Source organism: Mytilus trossulus, chromosome 2 (assembly GCF_036588685.1).
Source record: "Mytilus trossulus isolate FHL-02 chromosome 2, PNRI_Mtr1.1.1.hap1, whole genome shotgun sequence".
NCBI lineage: Eukaryota > Metazoa > Mollusca > Bivalvia > Mytilida > Mytilidae > Mytilus > Mytilus trossulus.
The window spans coordinates 93,325,513-93,345,833 of NC_086374.1; the positions used below are offsets into that span (position 1 = coordinate 93,325,513).

Here is a 20,321-nt window from a genome sequence, read left to right on the forward strand (position 1 = left end):
ACTGAACAATATGGAGCACATGCAAACAATGTCACCATTTAATTTCAAGATCATTTAAAAGAAATAAAATACTTCTAAATCTGTTTTGATTAAATTGTAACTGCTTAAATGATGACTGAAAGGTTTAAGAATATGAAAAAAAAGTCGCCAAAGATATCAAACTTGAAAGTATCGATAGTGTGTTTTGTTTTGAAGTATAGTTACCTCAATAGTTAAAAGTTGACTCAAATAAACTTATTACGGTGCATGCTTCAAGTTACTAAGTGAAAAAAGTCACGGGCTGATGTTGGTGTCTGAATTTATTTTTAAACACGCGGATCTTCTTATGACAACAGCAAGCTAAATGCGGAAATTGATGTATCTGCAAATGAAAATAAATGAAAGTAAAGTCTCTTTGGTCTTTCTGCACTTCACGATTCGAGTGTTTTTCCGCGGTGTTGCATTTTAAATGTACTCTTGTAGCCCTGAAGAATGTCGTTCATAAGGGCGCTATTTTAAGATATTCAGGAGGATGGTATCATAAGTCGCCTTTTACATAGTTTAGTCCTCAGTAGTAACTGATTAATGATTGGGAAATTTATTATTTTAATTGTTTTTGTTAACTCAAGGTTCTCTTTTACTTTTTTACTTATATGAAATGTTTGAAATGCTAGACCAACTAGTCATGTTCCCACTAAACGACATCTTAACTAAATTATATCTCGTTTCGCATAAGTATATAGCCTGGATGTCAGGTCCGCAGTAAATAACATCATGTGATTGGATAATTGCGCAAATAAATGGGATATAATGGGTATATGGCGAAGACAAATGCTGGTCAAACACGTAACAGTGGTCAGTGTGAAAAGGAACACAACACTTTTGCCCAGAGGAACATTGTAGTTAAATTTATCACAGAACATTAAACAAAGATTAAAATTCAAGATGATTTGTTAGGTTTAATGCAGGCAAATTATTGGTTACTGTTTATGGACTAATTCTCCACGGAAGAAGTGTCATGAGTCAATCGGTTTCACAAAGCGACAACCAATGATATTGATTATGTGTCAAGTCTGCTTTATGTCGATTTTTAAATATTGAATAACTGTGAATCTTTAATCATATACATAGAAAGAAAAGTGATCAAACGTAAGATACAAACATTCTATTGCTAGACTTGTTGTATAAAAAGAATGTATTGAATGAAATCGGATGAAATTATAAACTATAATTACTTAAGCTCTTAAATTTTCCAACTTTTTTATTGGCAGTGGGACAAAGACCGTTTAATGGTAATTAAAATGTGTTATTTTAGTATATTATTTGATAGATGTTATTCGTTAGGCCTTTTTGTATTGTGTTATGATTTTCAAATTTTCCAAATAGAAATAACAAGGGTGTTCAGAACATGTTTATGAATTGCTTTATATAGCAGGAGCGATAGCCCTCCCAAATTTTTGTTTTTTAAATCCCGATGATACCTGCAGAGATACGATATAACGAAAACGGATCTTAAAAGTTCAAATTTGACTTAGGTAGATTAAATCTTATTCTCTTTTTATAGGAAATTTTTTGCAATATTGATATGCTGTTAACTTCTTTATCGTGATACTTTTCTATACTACATATACAATCAATCGGTACTGGTGATGGTGAAATCCAGAATGGTACCATTCATACGTTACGTATTGACTGTTTACTTAAATGAATTAAATGATACATTGTATTTGTAATTTATAAAACTTATATGTAGTTCTGCATCTGTTTCGGACTTGTACATCTTTGGATTTCAAATATTCGGTTTTTTTCGGTCCTGATGAAGGTAAATTCAGAAAAGTCCTTTGAATGCATGAAATTTATAAAGCCTTGTTTTTATTTTCTTTATAGTTGTTCTGGAAAAAAAACCTACGTTTTTGACTCCTACATACAGGATCGCTTTTTCAGTTATACAATTTTAAACGTTTCCAAGTTTTTACTCACATCACTCGTTGATTGTTGTACCCCTATTTTTGACATTTACCTATTATATCTGTTAGTTTTGTTCACATGCATCGTTGTCAATATAATGGAATTTGATGTGACTGTCATACAAGTAAGGGGTTTAGTTAGCTTTAAAACCAGGTTTATTCCACCAGTTTTTACATAAGCAAATGCCTGCACCAAGCCAGGAATATGACAGTTGTTATTCATTCGTTTAATGTGTTTGACCTTTTCATTTTGCCATTTGATTAATGACTTGCTTTTTTGAATTTGCACGAAGTTAAGCATTTTTGTGATTTTTTTTTTTTTTATCATAAACGTATTCTTGATGAAAGTCATTCCATAAACAGATAATGTGCGCGAGAATTTGTATTATTGAGTATCAAGATATCAGGTAGAATAAGTTTGCCTTTTGTGCAACCAACACAGTTGAAGGAAGACAATTTCGAGCGCTGCGATTGGATGTATGGGTGTCTGATATATTTTTTGATATATAAGTGATTGCAGTGTATATATTTACAATATCATTTTTTAAGAACATTAGGAAATATTTGCTGATTTATTTAGGAATAACTCAAAAAAGTCTGTTTGATCATTTAATATGACGGTTGTCATGGATACTCAAATAATGCTGTATTTAAAGATGACACTATTTAAATCCAAATTCTAAAACATACTAATACAGTATCAATATTACTGTTTTTATTATTGATTTAGTAAATGTAGTTGTTTTGACGACTAAGTTATTCGGGTCTTCCATTTTTTTCTTCTTCATTGGAAACCTTCAAATTACTAAAAGGATGCACTTACAACGGGATTTTCTCGCCATGTTGCAGACTCTTTCGTGGCCTTGCGCTGTTTTAACTCTTCGGTGGCGTTTTTGTTAAATAGTTATTAACGCGATGTCGACAGTTAAATATATCTTGTTTACATCCCTTTATTTTAAAGATTTTACGACTACATGCATAATATAAATATTCTTTTATTATTTATTTCTATGTAAATAGAAAAAATAGTTCTTCAGTCTATCTTTATGAACTTTTAAAAGAAGTATATAACAGTAATAAAAGTAAAATAAAAATAAACTTTTATCATCACTTTTATACAAACAAAAATAATGGCTGGCACGAATGAATGATGGCATGTAAAATGAAGTTCATTTTGGAACAGTCAACTTTCAATCCAATTCTTCAATTGATGATAAAGTAAGTATAATGATAATAATGGACTGAGATAAGTTATTTCTGACCCGGTTTTGTTGTCAACAATTATGGAGACAATATCGTGTTTGGTTGAAAAACGAGCCGCTTCTGCTTCAAGACAGGTGCACAGAACCAGGACATAGTTTTTCATTACAGTGCCGTATCAGGACAACATCATTTTGCGACTTTGCATTATTTGTATCTGTTGTAATATACCTCTCAAGGATATTTTTTTAAAGCAACCTATAGTTAATGTTCAGACCGACTCAACGCCAGCACTGATCAAGGGTAAATTGCCAGCACTGAATATTCCCTCGCAGCACAACCTTTGGTTTCGGCAGTTAACTTTTAACTTTTTGATTAGTTCAAACCTCTTTCGAGTGTTTTGGTAGTTCTTAACATTGTGAGAGAAAAAAAACCACAAAAAACCCCAGTTTTTTTGTTAATTTAATATTTCAAGTTGGATTAATCCATATTGTTCATATTTCTACCTTCATCTATGAACACTATATTTTGCAATTTACTATAGATGAAAAAACTTTTATAGATTATAACTGAATAAGCTAACTATTAAAAAAATCCACCTTTTTGCTGAAGTGTATAATGTGATGTGAAAAGATGACCGTAATTTATGGTGGGCGGTCAAAAGGATAAACAAATTAAGCGATGAGGTACAACCATGATGATAATATATCTACGTTATCAATTCATCTGTCACCTGAAAATTATCACTTTCCACTTTATTCGCTTTTTTAAAAGGGCTAATAATTTATCTTAATGGGAAGAAGAGGATAATACGAAATCGATACGGATTCTGCCCGTCATGGTTTCAGTGAATACTTTTAGATCTATAATTATTCCGGGTACGATTTCAGTCTTTTAACAATAAGAGGTTTTCATAAATGGTGTCCAGATTTTAATACCACGATGACAGTATGTCGAGATAAGATCGTATTAAAACATATCAATAATATTTAATTAACTGTATCACTCAAACATCTGACATGCTGGTCATATTTATCAAGATAAGCGACCGTAGCCTATAACATTTTAATAGCAAAATGATTTTATGAACTAAAAGTTGATTTTATTAAAATTACTTATTTAATGACTTATTTTATTCTGAGGTTAGTGTAAAAATCAAAATTGGTTTTTATTGACCTTTAATTTTTTTTTTAAATTAATTGTGAAAAAAATTGTTTAGTGTCACCCCCACCTGATGAATATTATTTATATCTAAAATTGAATTTTTATTTTGTATCTAATTAAAGGCACGGTGATGAACAGATAACAGCTTCAGATAAAATGATATTATTAATTGCTTAAATGTACTTTATGCTAATTGAACATATTGTACTAAAGAAAAATGGAACACATAAAAAAAGTTTCAATACTATTTTTATATTTATTGTATTAAATCGGGTCACAGTCGATTCAAATTATATGGGAAATAGAATTAAATTAACGATAAGTCCTTACAACTTGGAACTTTCAAAATATGATTACTAAAAAGGGATCGATAACGCGTTGTTTACTTCTAAAATGGGAAATGTGAGATATATAAAGAATTGCAAGAAGAAAAAGTGTGATTTCTTTTTAGCAATACCATGGGTCTCGGATGAGCAGACTCCTGAATATACTTTCTGCTATCACTCCCGAATCTTAGTAGGAACGCGTGCTACTGTACCAATGTTCATGTTAAATTTTCTTCGTCATTTGTCCATATACCTTTTATAACTTTAGATACGTTGCCTTAATTCCAATTTCTAATGTTATATTTGTTTGTTGTTATCTTTATGGTTTGTTTGTTTGTTTGTTTTTGTTTGTTTGTTGTTGTTGGAGTTTTTTTTATTCTAAATTGCCTATTTTTTACGGGAGGGGGAAATGTTGAATTGTTGAACTTGTCTTTGTTTTTTAGAAGACATAGACATCTGACATTTTTTGATAATGAAATGCTGATTAATTGAATGATAAATGGTTTGGAGAGGGTGTTATTTGATATTTTTTCATTTGCAGAATAAAATAAAGCATTGTACGTGTACCCCCCGACACAGGGGATATTTTAACACTGTGTAACAGTTTATAATACAATTGTTGCAGATATTTTGCCTTTTTCGTAGCACTGACAGTCTTTTATACACCACCAAAGTGTTTTTAAAAAAAACTAGGAATTTGTTGATTTTGCTATCACTCACTGCTATAAGTATTATGGAACCACCTTAGTAAAATCTGTCTGCGATTTTGCGACCCAGCGTTTCATTTAAAAGGACATGTGACCTTTAAAGAAAGCGAAATTGAGAATCAGAGATCAGTTAAACTGTACGGTTTGATTAAGAGTGACCTGGTGACATGAGACAATTTTTAAACGTGACCTTGTGACCTAAGGGTGTATGAAACCTAGTAAAGCTCCAGTATTGACTTTAAAATAAGCAAAATTTGATATTTACTTTTTTCACTTCAAGCCAGTTTTAAAAGTTTTTAATTATAGGAATAAAATGCATATATTTTACTATATTCATCTTGGTATTGTACAATTATTTTAGAATTTTTTATAAAATTACCCAGCGCTGAGGCAATTCAAAAAGACTAAAAATTTACTGAAAAAAGTCAAAGTGATCAAAATGGAACGAGTGAAAAATTAAAAAAAAACTATCATATATTTGACTTGGTACATACATTTCGACGAAAATTGTGGGTAAAACCTGGTTTAGTAGCTAGCGAAACCTCCCGCTTGTATGACAATTGTTTATTGTTACATCATATTGACACAATTAGGTGAGCAACCCAAATAGGTAAAAGTGGTTTATATGACAGTTATTATAATTCAACAGACAAAGCTGTGTAAACCTACAACACAACTGACGCATTAATTCACACAAAATACAAATACATGTAAATATTACGAAGACTTCATTTAGAATTGTAAAAATCGCATTTTGCATTTTGCTATAATTTCAACTGTAAAGGATATAATGAATAAGATAAAATAAAATTTACGACACATGCATATCAAAATCACACTTTGAATTCGTGTTACATAATTTGAGTTCTTCACAGTGCACGTTTCAAGTAGTGTGTAGGCTGTTTGCTTGTTGCGTCGTAATTAATAATCTGTGTAAACAATATGATACGATATATTGTAGGAGTATTGAAAAGCAATCATGTCACATGTTTTTGGCAGAGTTGTATTTATCAAAGAATTCTCGTTTGTGCGACTGTTATCAACAATTATAACATAAAAACTCTGTACAAAAATGTTCATTCATTGCTTTAAAGGACATTCAAGCGACCCAACATATTTTTTAACCTTGCCACGTTTTTTTTGTGAGCTTTTTAGTCAAAGCCGAGTCTGTGGGTCATTGATTCCTTCCACGTTTATCTAGACCCGTCCAAAGTCAATAGCATGAAACCCAGTGGTAAAGTCTGTGGTAACTGTTTTTCGTTTGATATTATTAGCTTCAATTCGTTTCACTCTTTTGAGTTATGTTTATAGTTGGCTTCCCGACGTCTTTTATCGCTTACTAAAATACTTACCTTTTGTTTTCAATTTGGTCCGGTAGATGATTAAAAACTAACAACAAAAAAGGAGAGACACATTTTTATTTTATGAACTATAGTATGAAAACACCGTGTCAAAAGTCTTCAACAGATTAATTAAGTTAAATTTCATCTCTGATAACGCGTCACTCATTTGCTTTTTGAAATATTTGAAATTTCCTTTGCCTTTATGTTCTGTTGGTATACTTTTTAGTTGCCTAAAATGTTCAACCTTTGCGCAAGTTTTTTTTTTAATTCTAACTTCAATGCAGAGAAGCGAATCTCATACACTATAATAGGTACCTTTAATGCTAGTACAAAGTCCATACCTTTATTTGTCATTGGACTGTCAGTTTTCTAATACCGGTATTTCACTATTCTAGAATTGATTTTGAGTTGAAAACTGAAAAATAAGAAGTGCAGTACCAAACATGATAACTTCATATAGAAATCCCCATTAAATTACACACTCCTCTGATATTTATAACAGGCTTGGTTTCACGTTTTAACCCTTTGAAATCATGTTTCACCCGCTTTTCCCTTTCATTCACCACTGAAAAGAGTTTTTTTTTGTCGAAATGCGCACTTAGGCAGATATTCAATTGTTTACGGTTGCATTTCAATATTAAAATATGTCCTCATAAAGTCATTAGAAAAGAAATAAAATTATGTGATTTTCAAAATATTATCCTCTATATATCGTAAGTTAGATATATGAATTGAGAATATAGAACTCTATACCAGTGCACGTATACCATTTGAAAGATTTCGTGGAGGTCAGAGTGTGAATGACGTTATTCAAGAATTCATGCCGCACACTATTTTAGTTCTATTTTCGGCGAAGGCATGTTTTCATGGCATATATTCCATCAGAGGATTTGATTCCTTTCAATATGACTTTAAACATGAACCACGTCTGCTCATTTATTTCCTTGTTCATGTAGGTGGTCATCCTGTTGGTAGATTGACTTTTTTAGGTTTTTGAGCTAAGGTTTTTGAGCGCGTGTTTTTAATTGATAATCGTAATTCTCTTACGACATCTGCATGGTTCTTATAGCAAGGAAGAAGGTTTGTGCGCATGTCTATGTGAAACTGGCTTAATCCCAACAACAACTGATTTGTGACTGTTCCAAATCAGGATATTTGTCATATTTTGCGCTTTGTTATTTGTACACGTTTGTTGTTGATCTGTTGACTTTTATTTTGTAACTCTTGATATACTTTATGCATTGATAATCTGCGTCACAAAACTGATTCCTGTCAACAATGACTGCACCAATTTGGGTCAACTTCAATAATAGTTTGATGTCTTTAGATTTATTTTTGAAATACTTGACCATTGCAGATATACTGTATTTTGGGTCGCACCAATGTTTGTATTGAATGTATGTCAATTTGAGGACAGATAAGGTTTGTACAAAACCATGATTTGTTCTATACTAGTTCACTAACATCTAATCTAACATGTAACCAAGTATACACGTCACCAGGTAATCTGTATTTTCAAAGATCAACAGAAAAGTGATAATATTAAGTATTTGCAAATTATCATGAAACGAAAATTGATCATTTTAAAGTATTTGTCAATAAAATTTGACAATATTTGATATCAGTATTAGTATAGATTTTCATATAAAATCGGGGGTAGTTTGATTCATTTTAAAACAACGGATTGATAAGTCGAACTATCGGGTAAGTTGACTGTTTTACTAATACATGTTTTAATTAAAAAACTATATACTAATTTTAATTTTTTTCACTCTCTGTAAAAATTTACTCATTTCTAACTCGAATTTGTGTTCGTACTTCGTTGATAAAGTTTTTTTATTTGAAAAAGTTAGTGGACATTTTATTTTTGAAAAAAAAATTGTTCATCTCAAAATCACAGTGAGTTCATCAACACGGAGTAACAAAAATTGCACCTCACTGCAAGTTTAAGCCCGAACGCCATTTTCAGTAGATTCGTTTGCAAAATGATTTCGAAAGACTCTGTAATATATATCACCATCAAATCTGGCCCGGTCTAAAAAAAAGAAAATACTGGAAAGTGGTACATATTTTTAAACAAAATAATTTCTACGCGTAAGTGCAAATATAGTTTATTTATTAAGGTATCTAATTCGGTTACTGTGTTTCATTTAATGAACATTCGTAAAAGAATATTATAACCCTCACCCTACCACATTTTAAGATTTATTCGCATGCGTGCATATGAACTTGTTTAACCCCGAACTATTGAGTACCTTTTCCAATTCAGACTATGTGATGTTTTTTGTCTTTACGTCCATTTATTAAGGCTTCGGATGTTCTTTTTTAACAATGAAAATATGTCCAAATTGGTAATAAGACTTAGTTCTTTCAAGATAACTAATAAATGTAAAAACTTAAACAGAACAACGCGCACCACTTTACTATACTGAATATGGTATGTTTAATTGTAAATCAACATTGTATTTCTTCTAGATGAAATATATAGTATGTGGGGTGTGATCAAGAAACCATAATCAGTTTAAGATCATGCTTTGTTTATATTTAGACATGTTCTCTTTCAAAGTCATGAAACTCTATATGTATATTCGTCCCTATAACTCATCTTCTCTTTATTTTAAGAAGAAAAGGGGAGAGGGAATTACAAAGAAAGTTAGTTTATACGGTTCTTTATTATACCTTAAAGTTGTTTGGATTTATTTCGTTACTTATTTATTTTTTTTAACATTTCTTGCATTTTAGCCCCTTTCAACAACATTCCTTTTGAACCTCCCTTCTTAGATGTATCAATGCTGATTCCATTAACGAAAATCAAAATGAAGGTATCCATACTTTTTAATAACTTATATCTGAACAGTTTGTCAATTCGACACCCCCCCCTCATTTTTTTGAACTATCAGTCATGATCGGTTGAAACATAATTGCTCTAAAGTTTTGGCTTTGAATGCTTTTTGAAACGTGTTGTTTTCAATTTTTGACCTCGTTAAGAATTTGACATTCACTCTGTGTTTGACTTTACAACCCCTATTGCACCTGGCGTACCTCATTTTAAACCTGGTATCTATATTTCTGAGAGTTATATTTTGACTGAATGTGGACTAGTGCATAACAGATGATGCAAAGACTGTTTACAGGACGTTTGCCCTTTTGGAGGTTATGAGATTTTTGTTGGATTATGCGAATTGGACATCTGCAAATTACTGTTGCGTCTTATTTTTAACCTGTCAAAAGATATATGTCGATAGTTGAGCAATCATTCAAAAAGTATCGACATGCATACAAAACCAACCCATTTTGAAAAATATTTAAGATGTAAAGTTCAGCATTGTAGATATAAATTCATACGCTCAAAATTTTGATAATCAAACTCTAGAGATCAATGCAACTTCCAGCGCTAAACTATAAAAAGTCACACGCTTTAATACTATAAGTCCAACTCTAACTATATTAGGTACAGCGCTGAAGATATATATTCAATGGCTGAAGGTTTAAAGTCTAGCCCAAGAAATTTTAATTTAATCAATGAAATTATTAACGGATTTTTGATAAGCATTTGTTGTAAATTTATATTTTAAATGTATATGTTTTATATATATTTTAGATATAAAGATGTCGTGTTTGATTTTTTTGGTTATATTTGGATTATTCGCAACAATACTTGGCAGTCCAGTCAGACAATCGCCATGTCATGGATGCCGTTTGCAGATCAATCCACTGTCGGGAAGTGTACAGTGTGACTGTCCTGAACGCAGAAGTAATTTTTATTTAATATTATTTATATAATTTCTTTACATTAACAAATCTGAAAAGATATTATCAAATAAAGAATGGAAGTGGGGAATGTGTCAGAGACAAAAACCCGACCAAAGAGCAGAAAACAGCCGAAGGCCATCAATGGGTCTTCAATACATTGGGAAAATCCCGCACCCGAATGTGTTTCATTTCCGCAATTTTTGTCTCTATGTATACATAATTTACAATTTGAGACGAATTTGAAAGCATAGCATATTTATTTGTTTATCTTTTGATAACCTATGTTTGTATCCGCATGTTTAACGGGGGATATATATAGCATGCAGGGGGAATAAATAAACACAAGTCGATGTACTGCATATAAAAAGAAGATGTAATATGATTGCCAATGAAACCAAGATACCACATAAATTTACAGCCATAGGTTATCGTATGACCAACAATGATCAAAGGCCACGCATAGCAAGCTATAAAAGGCCCCGAAATGACAATGTAAAACATTACAAACGAGAAAACAAGAAAACGGCCTAATTTATAAACAAAATAATGAACGAGAAAAATAATGCAATACAGCAACAAACGACAACCAGTACATCATATACTCCTGACGTACTTGGGACAGGCACCTATAGAATGTCCATGTTAGTCGGTGCTCAACCCTCCCCTAATCCTCGAACAGTGGTGCAACGAAACAATACAATACAGTGACAACACAAAAAAACAAACAACGCATATGATCAACAGCTAAAAAATAACAACACACAGGCAGATTATTCATATGCTGTATCCAGGTTTTTTTAATTAAAAAAAAGAAGACTGATATGAATAGATATACTGAGGACGAATCAGTGTATAAAAGGGGGGAATCTGGTATTTATAGACATGTTCAGTGTATTTTGCTGTCCAAACTGTTGGTTTTGAGTGTTCCTGATTCAATTAAAACGTGATATGCGAGCTAGAATCTGTCAGATATTTTTACATATAGTAATGCTGTATTTGTTGATAACATATACTGCATTATATTTTTTTTTAAACGTGTAACATAATATTTCAGTTAATAAAAGGTCAGACGGTATAAAAACTCATGGCCACCAAACCAACACCACTCATGGCCATCATACCCACGTCACTCATAGCCACCATACCCACACCACGCATGTCCACCACCACAACCACACTCATAAACCGGCTCATCACGGCGCTACGTATACACCGCTTACAACATTAAATATGAAACTGGTTAGCCTAATAAATATTGAGCCGCTTACCACACTTAAACAACTTATACAATCGACAAAACATCCTTGTCCTGCTGCATGCATAGTGATGCAACATCCAGATGGTTGGAATTACTGTAGATGTAGGTATATGTTTTGGTATACTAATGCACCTTACAATGGATTAAAAAATATATAGTGATTTAAACTGACCAATCAATTCAATGTACGACTAAATCTGAGGATCCAAGATATGACCCCACAGTATAACCAAAACATTCATGGTGGCCACCATATATAAAATTGAGAATGGAAATGGGGAATGTGTCAAAGAGACAAAAAACAGACCAATGAGCAGAAAATAACAGAAGGCCACCAATGACACAATCATAACTGTGTTGGTCTCCTCGTAGTCCTGTTGGATAGTTTAAATATTCAATAACTGTTACATTTCGTCTTTAAAATTAACATATGTACGATATGCCCTTCCTACATATCCTACACACCTTAGATTTGAACAGTATATGATACAGCTCAAGTATGAAAAGGTGACAATTGGAAAACTAGCATCATTGCGTTTGTCATATAAGCCCGTGTTGATTCGTCAATCTTTTTCGTTATAGAAAAGATCTTAATATGAAACTTCAAAGGAGCCTCTATTTTCTCATTAATTACAAGTTATTGAAAACACTTTAATTGCCAGAAATGGTCTGAATTTTAAATTGGTTTTGCATTGCCATATTGCTATAACTGCTGTCGAATAAGTAACTTCCAAGACACATGTATGTATGCATTAATATGTATCTATCAGTTTGATTATAATTATAAAAAAAGATTTAGCTTCTTGAGCTTCTAAGTTACAAGAAATAGCAAATTATATAATAAAAGGCATACTATATAAGAAAACTTTTTATTTTTTATTTTGTGATTATATTTTTGACATTTTTTTCATTCTAGGCCCTACTACAGCCCCAACGCCTATCACTGCTGCAGACCTATCAACAACAATAAAAGTAACTAAAACGACCGCAGATTTATCAACGTCTGATTATGCAAGCGCTGTATCAATAAAGGATCAAACTTCTGCCTCTAATAATGTTGATACATCGACAGAAAGTGTCTCAACAGATTTTTCAACGACATATGCGCCGACAACCGCGTTATTGACAAGAAAGCCTGCAATAACAACCTCAATTCTCAAACTCATAACGACGCCGTTACTTACAACTTCAACGACACGCGCACCAACAATCAAACCGACCCAAGACATTTGTGCTATTTTATGTGCTAGCCAGCAAGGTGGAGATGCTTGTCACTGCAGTAAACCAGGACTTCCGGGATAAATATTCCGTATTTAAAACAACTTTTATTTCTTTTAAACAATATATAGTTTAGTTCATAAATGAAATGCTGAAAAGTTTACATTCGAAGTTTATAACTAAAGATTATCTATGCCAATTTTGAACGCATTTTATTGCATTGTTTCTTTAGGGCAAATGGCAAAATGGTGCAATAAATAAAAGTTAATGTAAATATTTGTATTTATTTTGTTGAATAAATTTTGTACATTTGTAGTTTATATACAGCTTTTCTCCAAAAGGAAAAATACTGCGAATAAAGCAAAATTCTGTTTTCCAAGTCAGGAATATGACAGTTCTTGTCTATTCGTTTTTTATGCGTTTTGTTATTTGATTTTGCCATGTGATAATGGACTTTCCGAATTGATTTTCCTCTAAGTTCAGTATTTTTGTGATTTTACTTTTTATGATAGTATTGGTCTTTCAAAAAAGTTAACACGAGTTAGATTATTATAAACCCTGGACGGGAAGACGACAGATAATATAGCCAGCAAAAAAGAACCAGCAACATTGAAACCTAAATATACAGCAATTAAAACCTCTGTAGCTTCATTCTTTTATCGGTTAGTTGCTTGTTCTCACATTGACGTTTCTATAACTTCTTCTTTTCCTTTCTAAAATCAAAACGAATTCCTGCATAAACCTTGAAATTCAAGCATCAAATTTTAAAAACTGTGTCAAAACGTAATAAGTCACAAAATTGCCTTTGACCAATGGCAGCCTTTTTAAAGTCAAAGAACAAGTGAAGTGTTTATTGCAATCGGAAGTTTACGTTATATCACTGTATGTGTACCATTGCGGATAGTCCTTGGGACTACCATTGCCTATGATTTGCGATTCAGCACTCCAATATAGTACATTGTGATTGTAAAAACTTTAAAGTTTCTGTTAGTGCATCTTTTAACACTTTTGGTAATAAAAGAACATCTTAGCACACACAACTTTTTGGTGCTATACAGGGTACCGACTGCCTGTCTGTTCAACTTCCTGTTCTCGTGACTTGAAAAGACAATAATTCAAAGCAGTAAATTTCTAAAGATTTATATTGATAAATGACTTTAATGAAGATTTGGTAAATTATATTCCGAAAAAGAGCATATTCTAGAATTTTGTTTATTCTCTGAAATCTAAAATTACACGTAAATTGACTTCATCAGAACTTGGTAATCGGTATAAAGCAACAGAAAAAAAAGCAAAGCAAAGACAGAAAAGTACTCGAAGAACTAAAATTAATAATATATATTATGGGGTGAAACGTATTTCAATTTTATTAAATGATAAAACTCTTTTGTGTAAACTACTATTGCTGTCGAAAATAGCTCGAAATGGACCAAGGTTTATGTTTTGGTAGTTCTAAAAATGGACCAAATATTTAAAGCAAGGACCTTTAGAGACAGATTTAGACCACTTACTAAAGATAATAAGGTCAAGGATTTGAGCAATTTATGTTGGACCGTAAAGTAGAAAAAGAAACTATAGCAAGAGCATTTCAAGACGAATCACCTTCTATAGGGTTGTGTAACGACATCATAATTAAATCTCATTTTTGGTAATTGAAACTCTTTTTGTATGTCAATAAATGTATGATACTTCTTTACGTCATGAACGTTATTTTGAACTGGAGTTTTGAAAGGAATCAACAATGATGCCAAGTCATTGCTTTTTTTAGTTATCAAATACATCAATCGTTTAAGTTTATTTTATATCAATGAACAAGACACATCACAGATATTCATCAAAAATTACTTTTTTCCACATTTTAAATATTTCTTAATTTACTCCGTATCTTCAAAACTCTTTGTAGTTGACCATTTGACCTATAACCATATTAATCTTCCTTTTATTTAGATGACAATATTTAATTAAAACATAATTTTATATATTCATATATTCATAAATTTAATTGAATGTTTTCCTGTGCCTCTGAACTAATTTGTTGAATCTATCAAAACATAGTTTTCAATTAAGTTTCTTTTTTCAACATATAGTGCTTTCTGCTTAAAAAGTACTCTTGACTTTTGCAGCTATAATGACACTTTGATCATAGGAAGATTAGATGATATTATTCAACTGAAATTAGAAAAACTTTGATATCACATGTATCATCAAGATAAATTGAAAGACCTTTCTTCACTCTTTTAAACTACATCAATCTAGTCGGTAGAAAATATTTACTACACCAAAACAGTTGTTCTGTTCGCGAAAAAGAGGCAAAAGAAACAAAAGGGACATTGAAACTCACAAGTCGAAAATAATCTGAAATAATCTGACAGCATCATGGCTACAAAGAAAAAGGCAAGAATACAAACAGTATATAATACACAACATAAAAAACTTAAGACTGAGCAATAAGAACCCACTAAATATGGGGTTGAATTGCAAATTACAGAAAAATACTTTGGATGAATTGCCTCCCCCCCCCCCCCCATAATAGACGAGAGGTACGCGTAGGCGGGGAAAAGGGGCACCGTAGAACAGTAGACTGAATTAGTCGGGTTATCTTTTTTTGTCATATGATTTGCTGCACGCGTTTTAATGAATAAATTGTTTAACGAAGTACATATTCGTGGTTCTGTTTATGCTGTCCTAGGTTGTTTTACATGTTCGTGTTAGCGTGTCGAAATGTCATTTTGTATTGTTTCGTCGTGTATTTCTCTGTCCTAAATGTTCTTCTATTTATTTTGACTGCATTACTGTCATGTAATGTTGTCATTTTAGTGTTATATTTAACATTGCCATAAAAGCGCGAGGTTTGGCTGAACACAAAATCAGGTTCAATCCACCATTTTTCTTAAAATGTCCAGTACCAAGTGTTTGTGCTTCATGTTTCTGTTTCTTTGTATACTTCTTTTATAGTTGATGTGTTTCCCTCGGCTTTAGTTTGTTACTCAGAATTAATTTCTCTCAATCGATTTATGACTTTCGAACAGCGGTATGCAACTATTGTCTTCGTTTATATGTTCTCCTTTGTTCATATATTCATATCAATATGTTTCTTGTGTATTTTATTTTATGTTTTTTTTTTCAACAGTCTGTCTTTTTTCGGGATTTATCGTTATAAAACCAATGATTACTGTTACTATTGTCGTTTTTTATCATCAGTATACATGTATCTTTTTCGATGATTGCACGGCTTAGCAAATATTCCTATGATTTTATTTAAGAATTGAATGCTTCTTTTTGTAAATTTATTGGGGTGTAAAAGCGTTGACCGAAGTACATTTTGTATGAAGCGCGGAAGCGCTTCATTCTAAAAATGTACGCACGGTCAACGCTTTTACAACCCTATAAAGTTACAAAAAGAAGCATTCAATACTTATAATTACATTTTATAGCTAGGATCATGAAAACAAGATTTTTATCCAGTTTTATTTAATTCACCAGTGCACTTTATTGTGGGACCTCGTGTCATCATGCATGATAAATGTTATTGTCTCATGCAATTGTTTACGGAATAACATGTGATGTGCCGTTAGCCAATCAGAATAACGTATTATAATGAAACATACATCTAATGTAATTATTAATCATTGTCAAAATTCTTCGTAATAATAGTATTCCATTTGTAAGATTTGTATTTTTCTCTAGCTCTTCTTCCATTTCAAATCTTTCAATCAAGCTTATGTGTCATTCTAAACTAAATTGGAGAACATTATTTAACACATTTTTAATATGTATAAAATTGTTATTTGACCAAAAAATTATATTATTGATTTACAATATTTATACCAATGGATATTGTCACATGCTGCATACATTGCACTTACAAATGGTATCTTTCATTAGATTAGATCTCTCATTTATTTTGAATAAAACACTTTTGATATTCCCGCTGGGAGATTTCATTTTTTTTCATATTTCGATAGATCTAAGATTTCTCCTGTAAAGATACATATAAAAACCATGAATTAATGTGTTGTTCGAAATTAATAAACAAATTAAATACTGAGTGGAAATCAAAGTCAATTTTAAAGATTTTAAAAGAGAGGGAGGTTACTTATAAGAAAAACATTTAACGCTAATAACCTGCGATCCATCATCTTTTAATTGAAATGACAATTTTCTGTTGAAATTGAATATAAATTATGATTTGCATGACGAAATATTGTGAAAATTTAATTATATTTTCAAATAAATTAATTACTGTCGTGTATTACTGTTTAATATTTCATGCTTTGAAATTCGATCTGCTATTTGACTAGATTGTTTACAGATCGTTTCAAAATCAATTCGGGTGATAGAAAAACAACAATAAAATAGCTATTAAAGTCAACATGGTTAAATAATTTTGTCACATAATTATCTATTTTTAATGAAATGAACATCATTAGCGATGATATTTATTCGGCATTTAAATGATGTGTCAATTATAGCATACATACAAAAAATGATAATGAGAAATTTAAAATGAGATGCCTGGGAATATTTTTGATATATGAATGCTAATACACATCTTAAACTTATAGAGTTATATAACATACTGGTGAGGCTCTAAACAGAGCACAACTCATTTAAGCAGATATAGGAAGATGTCATGTGAGTCCCAATGAGGCACTTCTCCATCCAAGTCACAATTTGTAAAAGTAAACCATTATAGGTCAAAGTACGGTCTTCAACATGGAGCATTGGCTCACACCGAACAGCAAGCTATAAAGGGCCAACAAATGAGTGCTTAATTAATTGTTGGAATCGGAATGTCTACGATGTTAATGGTACTGAGAACACGCAACATTTCAGCGTTCCATTGATAGTTGGTAGCTGCAATGCTTACGATAGTGAACGATACAGTGAATGACGCTTAATGTCTATTCAAGTGCACGATATATGGTTGATGCTGGGGTTGTATATGAAAGTGCACGAAATAGTTATTGACGCTAGATGTCTTTGATAGTACATGAAACCTTATTCATTAGCGCTAATTGTCAATCATACTGAACGAAACATTTATTCGCGCTGATGGGCTATAAAGATGCACGATACCTGATTTATTGACGCTGATTGTTTGTCATAGTGCAAAATACATCTGTTTACGCTGATTTTTTATATTGAACAAAACATGCATTATCGCTAAATTCCTTAAACATTTATTGATGATCTAGGATAATGCTCGAGACGTTTACATGTAAAATAAGATCTTGTATGATAGGCAATGAGGCAAATATCCAACAGAGTACAAGTGGCATTACGGCCTTCAACAAGAAACAAAACCCAAACCGTATAGTTACATGTAGCTAATACAGACCCCAACATGAAAAAATGTGAATCAATTCAAACAAACAATAACATTCATGAAAAATCAATAAACGAAAACAAATAATATGTGACTGAACATAGCCCGAATAATTCAGTTGTTATATTCCGCTGCTCTAGGACGGCTACCCAACTCACGTGGCAGAAATCGGACACGGCTGGTTTTACATGTCTCGACCATTACCGCAAGTAAGACAGGAGCTACTTATCGGTGGACCTGAATTAATCTCGGTTCATTTGAAAGTATTCAACGTGTTAAACAAACTTTGGGTTTCTTTGTGATATTTTGTGACATGTTGATTTTCCTATCTTTGATATTCTTTCAAACATGGGGTTGTTGTCTGTGGTTTGCAGTGCACGATTGGTATCTTCCAATCCCTTGTTCCTAGAACTTAACATAATTATGCATATCTTGCCTTTTCTGCAAACATGTCTTGTGTGTTAAAGTAATAAATTAGTTAGGAGAGCCATTTTTAAAAACGCAGAATTACAAAACAAATATTAATAATCTATATTGCAAGGAACACATGCAATTATTACAAACATTAAACTTTAATACATACATACTGCAATCGTATATGTAATTACTGTTACTGTATACATTTACAGTTGTGTTATATTACAGGGTTATTGCATAAATATTGGGGAATATTGTCCCGAGACTCGGAGTAGAATTTTATATTGCACAAGCGGGCGTATGACATTTGCGCCGATTTTGAAAATTTTCATTCTTTTATTTGCGCCGATTTCATATTTTTCATTTGCGCCGATTTTATAGTTGCTCCTAATTAGATTTACAGGTAAGTTAAAACTTGTACATGTACTGTGCTATACCATTGGTAAAATCTGGTTATAATTGTTTTTCATCCATGTTTAAGCTAATTTTGATTCATATTGTTCTGGAACTTCGTTGTAACTTGATGGTCATATTGCACATTTAAACGGACCGAGAAGTAAATTCTTTAATCATCGAGGGCCATACGTATCGGAAGGTCAGTGTTCTCAAACATAACTACATATCTTACTAATGTACTAATGTACCATAAAATAGTGTAAAGCCAGAGTTACCACGAATTCTATTGTCAAAATACAGATCGAACATAACCATGTGGTAGATATCTGAAAGACAGAAGCTAAAGAACTACGGATACGGTCAACAAGGAAAAAGTCTGGAGATGTATCGTGTAGGCCTTCTTCCACCTCCCAGTGGTGAGCAGGGGACAACAGTTATATACATGTTGTGATTGACAATTCATTACATTTGTACAAATGGAAGAGGTCTATAATGATAAATGAAAAATAACATGACCTTGATGGAGAGTTGTCTCATTGACACTCATATCACATCTTCTTATATCTATTCACCTGTCATTAGCCTGTATTAATCAGCGCAAATGAAAACAAAAATCGGCGCAAATGAAAACAAAAATCGGCGCAAATGCAAAATGCCGGCACAAGCTTGCGAGTGCAATATATGTTCTACGAGGGACAATATTCCCCAATATTAATGCAATAACCCTTTTATTGAATATAGCAATATAATATTTGATAGTAAAAACTGGTTTAAACTAAGATTTTGTCGTTGATGACGTCGTGAATTTTGAAGATTTATTACTCTAGTGCAATATTATCAGATTATTACATGGCATTTTTCATATCGCATGTATTATCAGCCCAAGTTCAATATCAGCCCAAGAGCCGCATGACATGTTATGATCTTTTTATCATATGCTTCAACAATGGAGAAAAATAACTGATTCGTATATTGATCATTTCATATGTTCGCGGTTCTCAAATAGAAGTTCAAAGAGTGAAAAGTTCACGGAAATCAGACCCCAAATTTAGTACATTCGATATGAAACATTTCTATCATTTTCCTCAGCAGAGAAGAAACGCTTTTTAATATATGGACGAATCGACAACAACAAAAAATTCAACAATATACATATTGAGGACTGGTTGGAAAAGTCATCTTTTTTTTAAAGTAACTATCCAAATTATGTTTGAAACTTTTAAACAATGCATTTATTTAATCATTTGTTAGTTTTTATTTTTTA

At 31.9% G+C, this 20,321-nt stretch overlaps 1 protein-coding gene across 1 annotated transcript; it reads left to right on the top strand.

The window, feature by feature from the left end:
* Positions 1-8,114: 8,114 nt before the first annotated feature.
* On the top strand, positions 8,115-13,235 carry LOC134705533 (mucin-5AC-like). Its single transcript, XM_063564249.1, has 4 exons — positions 8,115-8,188; positions 10,288-10,440; positions 11,494-11,799; positions 12,614-13,235. The coding sequence occupies exons 2-4, from the start codon at positions 10,296-10,298 to the stop codon at positions 12,997-12,999; spliced, it is 837 nt and encodes a 278-aa protein (XP_063420319.1). The 5' UTR covers positions 8,115-8,188; positions 10,288-10,295; the 3' UTR covers positions 13,000-13,235.
* Positions 13,236-20,321: the final 7,086 nt, after the last annotated feature.

Coding starts and splice junctions, on each gene's coding strand:
- LOC134705533 (XM_063564249.1), top strand. CDS start 10,296: ATGTCGTGTTTGATTTTTTTGGTTATATTTGGATTATTCGCAACAATA. Junction 10,441..11,493: donor TGACTGTCCTGAACGCAGAA/GTAATTTTTATT, acceptor ATAATATTTCAG/TTAATAAAAGGTCAGACGGT. Junction 11,800..12,613: donor TGGTTGGAATTACTGTAGAT/GTAGGTATATGT, acceptor TTTTCATTCTAG/GCCCTACTACAGCCCCAACG.